This window comes from Osmia lignaria, chromosome 15 (assembly GCF_051020975.1).
Source record: "Osmia lignaria lignaria isolate PbOS001 chromosome 15, iyOsmLign1, whole genome shotgun sequence".
Taxonomy (NCBI): Eukaryota; Metazoa; Arthropoda; class Insecta; order Hymenoptera; family Megachilidae; genus Osmia; species Osmia lignaria.
This window is the reverse complement of record NC_135046.1, coordinates 6,949,562-6,955,481: the sequence shown is the minus strand read 5'-3', so window position 1 is coordinate 6,955,481 and position 5,920 is coordinate 6,949,562. Positions and strand designations below refer to the sequence as shown.

The 5,920-nt window shown below is 31.2% G+C and overlaps 1 protein-coding gene across 1 annotated transcript; it reads left to right on the top strand.

Moving 5' to 3' along the window:
• Nucleotides 1-108: 108 nt before the first annotated feature.
• On the top strand, nt 109-5,920 carry LOC117600118 (uncharacterized). Its single transcript, XM_034315125.2, has 5 exons — nt 109-126; nt 4,023-4,272; nt 4,488-4,678; nt 4,752-5,135; nt 5,223-5,920. The coding sequence occupies exons 1-5, from the start codon at nt 109-111 to the stop codon at nt 5,718-5,720; spliced, it is 1,341 nt and encodes a 446-aa protein (XP_034171016.2). The 3' UTR covers nt 5,721-5,920.

The following is a 5,920-nucleotide window of genomic DNA, read 5'->3' as shown; positions in this document are numbered from 1 at the left end:
GCAGAGAATATGATTTTAATTTTTTATCCATTATTTTCATTTAAAAAGCGAAGCAAATGAAAAATTCATAGATCTTTAGAACGTAGTTCCGAAACAGGTATTTGACACATGACATGTGGTCTTCAAGTAAATGGTTCAAAACATCTAGGATCAATCTTTACGAAAGAGGAGAAAAGGATTAAAATTATACGCATTTGGGTAATACTACTGCTGAAATTAAACAGGATGCTTAAATAAGTAAGTCATCTCATATTTTGTTCATTCAAAAGAGAAAGATTAATGTTGTGTGCAGTTTGGTGACTCTGTTGCTGAGAGTAAAAAGGAAGTCAAAATAAGTAAGTCGTCTTACATTCTGTTTGTTCGAAAAAAATTTTTTAAATGTGGATGTTGGAGACTGTTGCTGGAATTAAAAACGAAATCCAAATAAGTGAGTTATTTTATGTTCTATTTGTTCGAAAGGAAAAGATCAAAGTTGAGTGTAATTTAGTTATGCTGTTGCCGAAATTAAATATTTGATAAAAAATTAAAATTGTGTGCATTTTTGTGACTGTTGCTGAAATAAAAAAGAGACACTGAACAAGTATGTCATATCTTAACTGTTTGAAAGAAAGAGCTTAGTTGTACCTATGCATTGTGATGATTTTGTTGCCGAAATTAAAAAGGAATTATAAATAAGTGAGTCATTTTATGTCTTATATTCGCTTGAAAGAACAGAATTAAAGTTGGGTGGATTTTGGAGACATTGTCGCTGAAATTAAACAGGAAGTCCAAATACGTAAGTCACCTTACATCTTGTTTAGTCGAAAGGGAAAGATCAAAGTTTTGTAGATTTCGGAGGCATGGTTGCTGAGGTTAAAAAGGAGGTCTGAATATGTAAGTCATATTTTGTATCTTACTAGTTCGAAGGAAAAAATTGAAGTTTTGTAGATTTTGGTGATTCTGTGGCTGAAATTAGAAAGGAAGTCTAAATCCGTAAGTCATTCTATATTTTGATATTTCGAAAGGAAAGGATTAAAATTGCATGCATTTGGATAATATGTAATAGTACCTAATCGTACGGAAGGAAAGAAAATGGTTAAAACTGTGTGTATTTTAATGATTCTGTTGTTGAAATATAAATATGTGTCAATTTGTATTTTACTCGTTCGAAAGAAAAAGATTGATGTGTGCATTTTGGAGAGTGTTGCTGAAATTAAAAAAGAAGTTACAGTAATGTATCCTTTATCCTAAATTATTTAAACTAAAAAGATTTAAAAAAACACAGTCATTACAATAGCACATTATTACCAAGAAATTATAAAGAAAAAATTGGTGTTAGTAAATTGGTACATTTTCCCCCATTTTGAAGAGTAAGTTCCATTTACTTATCATTGTTACTACATTAAGACTTATGCTTAAATAGGTGCACGTATGATCACTTTTTGACTTCACAGGATATGCTTTGAATAATAATTAAATTTTAAGAGGTACATGTTAGTATTGGATGCAGTTAATGCGGTCATGAAAGTAGAAATATTCAGTATAAACACTAAATAAACTAAAAACAAAGACAGCACATCTGGATGGTCAGATTAAAACTAAAAATGCAAACATTATTATTGACTTATAGAATAAATGTATATAAAGACCATTCGTTTCGGAATTTAAGAAACAGTAATAAAATAACATATAAGACAGTAAGTTCAATTTAATCCAATTTTAAATAACCATATGTATAAAATAGAAATCTACTTTGCACTTTGTGTAAATATTTAATACTAATTAGTATAAAATTAAGCACATAGTAGAATGCGAATGAATCTTCGCTGTAACCAACCCCTTTAAGAATCTTTTCATGTTCCAGGAATAGTAATTCCTTTTTCAGTGATATGAAGTTGCATATGAAGTGACAAATTTAACAGTCAAATGTTCAATATTTTTGAAAACGATATGTATGTATTTTTTATGAACCTTTACAGAGAAGTTACTTTTCAAACACCATCATTATTACGAACATTTGAATCGTTTAATTAATGTCCAACGAACAGTAAAATTGTACGATGATAAATCAAGAGATTGATCAAGATAGTATATCAAATTTATCATTATGCAAAATAGCAGAGAGGTGAGAAGAACGAATCGTGGACATTTTGCTTGGTTATACAAGGTTCGCTAACAAAGTACATCATTTTAATTACCACTGTCAGTATTATTAGCAATTTTTTGTTACTTACGATTTATTATTAAAAATATAAAGAAACACAAATAAAACATTTATTTACTTGTATTGATGGGTTTAAAAAAAAGAATATTATTAAAAAAATAATAATTGACATATAGGATAATAAAGTTTTGATGTATAAGGAGGTGGAAAAGTGGAACTAGTAAAAGTTGATTATCCAAAATTGTAAATTAGATCCCCATTCCACTGATCTTTCATTCCATTCTTTAGAAATTGTTAATAATAATTACAATTTTAAAGAATAAATATTTCCTTAAAAGTGACTTGCCTACCGTAATGTTGATATTCCAAACAAGGTTCTCTGTAACGAGAAATGCGTGAAACCATTAGCTGCTGTACAGGCCTATTTGCCAGAGGAATGTTTGCGATTTTCTGTCGATCGTGTGGCCCTCAAAGATTGGTCCCCGATACTTTGTGCCATTGCTGAGAATCGAAGCTTGTCGAAAATTTATATCTATAGTCGAAACAAGCGGAAAAAGGTACAAGAGAAAATTAATACGGAAGAGAAGCTCGAGAAATTCTGGTAATAGAGCCAAGACTTTTGAATGAACGTGAATACGTAATTTTAATTTTGCATAAACTGGCAAACAATGACTGTTACGAAACTGACGCCAAGTGAAATAATTTATTCTTATCATGAGGCTTGTCGAATAATATAAAGATCCGAGTGACTGGATAAGGTACATGAATTTAGATAATTCATCAGAATTTTAATTAGGGCGAGAGTGTTTGATTTGTTGCTTCATCAAGCTTAAACTTTGTAGACCTTTTTGCTTGGTTCTGATTTCATAAACCTTTTGTGTAGCATAATTAGACTGTCTCCTTAATTGTTTTTATCTTGTCTTTTTGGATGTTATCTCTTGCACGAAAATTTCTATGCAAATGATATCTATTCTGGCTTGAATATTGCAACTTAATTCTTATGTATTTCATTTCTAGAACTTGTGATTTTTCTAATGTTAAATTACTGGACCCTTTAGACCTCTTACGCAATATTTTATATCTAAAATTTTCAATTTCACTTCTAATTTTAATTAAAATTTACAGATTTCTATAAAATTATTAGACCTTTACTCTTTTCAGTATTACAATCAATGTTAATTTATATAAAATGTATTATAGCCCTCAAACCCTTTACTCAATCTTCTTTACATAGAGTTTGTAATTTCAATTTTATTTTCAATCAAAATTTACAAATTTCTACAAAATTAAATCTTTAGATCTTTCATTCGCCTTTTTGACATCTCAGTCATAATCAATAAATATGTAAAAATAATTATTACAATCTTTAGATCTCTCTTTCAATGTTTGATGTCTAGAATTTGTAGTTATAGTTTTAATATTACTAAAAATTTACAAACTTGTACAAATATTTTAATGGTTCAATCAAAATCCATAAATCTGTACAAACTTAAATTATTAGCCTTTAGACCCCACTTTCGATACTCTATTCCTAATTTCTGTTCACTTTAAGCAAAACTGCTACACAAAGGTTCAATTAACGATCACTTTCAATGCTTAATTAACCAAAATTTGTAACACAAAAGAAATGTTGTGCCTTTCGGATACTACTCTCAGTGAGTTTAAGCTTGCAGGTCGCATCGCCTGGACCGACGAGACGAGATGTAAAGGGTTGAATGCAGAAGGAAACAGAAAGACAAAGATGAGAGAGAGAAAGAGAGAGCGGAAAAGGAATGAAAGAGAGTTCCAAAGAAAGGAATTGACGATGCAAGGAGAGCCATAGATGGAGACGAAGGACGATATGAAAATTAAAAAAAGAGATGATTAGATCCCAAAATAGAATTATGATCGCACGTCCAGGCGATGCGGAAGAAAGGATCGAGTACGTCCAGTCCTGTTCACGAACTTCCTATTGCGGTGTTTGGTGGATTCCATCGCCGTTTACGCCCGAGATTCTTCAACCATCACCTCCATCACCCTGGACGGTATCCCCTTGACGCCCAAGTATTTGAATATCCTGTGCTGTGGTCTGAAGAACAACGAGAAGCTCAGGAATCTAACGCTAACAAAATGTCGCATCGGTGACTATGGTAAATATTTCATTTTCTCTAATATTCTAACGAAATAAGAAGACTTTGACTTTCTTTCTTCATTGTAATCTTGTTCAATAACAATATTTATTATTGTTAGTTTGATAACTGGTTAACATATCATTTTTTTTTAATTTGTCTTACTTATATGTTAGAAATAATTTTAGTGTGCTATTTTATTGGTATGCTTAATTTTTTCTTACTTTTTGATTCAGGTTGCAATTTGCTGCTAGGATGTTTAAGGAACGTCCCAAACCTCTGCTCTCTAAATCTGTCTTCCTGTAGATTGACGAACAGAAGCGCGACATTTTTGTCTTTGTTCTTGAAGAGGAAGAAAGCTGATTTATTGCAAAATGTGTGGGAAAAGTCCTCTCTACGATCCTGCGAGGAAAACTCTTGCAATAAGGTGAGACTTGTTTCTGAAGTATTCATTTTACATAATTCTCCTGAATTTTATTAATAGTTTCTTTATTTTTCAGTTCCAAGGTTTACGTATACTGATCTTAAACAAAAATCCAAAATTCGGTGATAACGGCATCCGGCAATTAATGCACGCTTTGAAAACCGATTTCTGGTTAAAATCTTTAAATCTGAAACATTGTGGTATTACGAAACATGGCGGAGAAATTATCATCAGGTTTTTGCAATCAAATACTTCGATCACAAGGATGGATCTCACTGAAAATCAGATACCTATCAACAGTCTTCAAATGATATTCAGGATGTTAAAAAGAAAACGAGAAGCTATAGAAAGTACGACGTTGAAGAAGAAATTTTATTGGGAATATCCAAGAAACAAAATGTTCCCAAATCAAACTTGTCATTCCTCGAAGGGAAACGAAAAATATTCAATAAATCGATCGGTAAATATTTTTTTTTCTTTTAATGAAACTTAATTATGAAACATGATTATATATTGTAATTAATGTTAGTAAAAATTTAATTTTCAGGATAAAAGGAACAGACGTTCCTCGCAAAATCGTCGATTGAAAACTGTTCGATTCGAGGGAAGAGTAGTTCAGACAAAAACAATGGATACTGAGGTACCATCAAACAAAAATAATTCCCGAAGAGATAAATTGTGTGATTTAGAGTCACAACTCTTTAGTATAATTCAGTCTAATTTCAAGCTCAAAGAAAGATTGTTGAGCAACAAAGCCTTGTTAAACGTAGAAACGCAAGAAACATTAAGAATGGAGGATGAGCTACAGAAATTATCATTTAGATTAAACGACATCAAAAACAAAGTCGTCACGTTAAATAGAACTTGTTTGAAAACTTCCACTGAAAATCAATTAATGAAAGGTCTTCGATACGCCTTGGAGAAGGTGCAAGCGTTTTCAACCGCAGCAGAAGTTGACGAAGAAGAAGAAGAAGAAGAAGAAGAAGAAGAAGAAGAAGAAGAAGAAGAAGAAGAAATCATTCCAACAGAGGCAGAAGCATCGTGATGATCATTTGTATCGCAGAGAGGATAAGATTTTACGAATTCTTTACACTGAAGATATGATCCATTTTATAGAAGTTGATATTATGAATTTTATACAGATATCTCTATGTATATAAAGTCTTACATATACTCGTTGCAAGATGTGGACGAGTTTTAATAAACATTGTTTCGTAATAAACATTGTTTCGTAATAAAATTGAC

Bases quoted from the DNA above. Each gene is read 5' to 3' on its own strand.
- LOC117600118 (XM_034315125.2), top strand. The intron at 4,273-4,487 runs GTAAATATTTCA...TTTTTGATTCAG, and splicing joins ATGTCGCATCGGTGACTATG to GTTGCAATTTGCTGCTAGGA. The intron at 5,136-5,222 runs GTAAATATTTTT...TTTAATTTTCAG, and splicing joins AATATTCAATAAATCGATCG to GATAAAAGGAACAGACGTTC.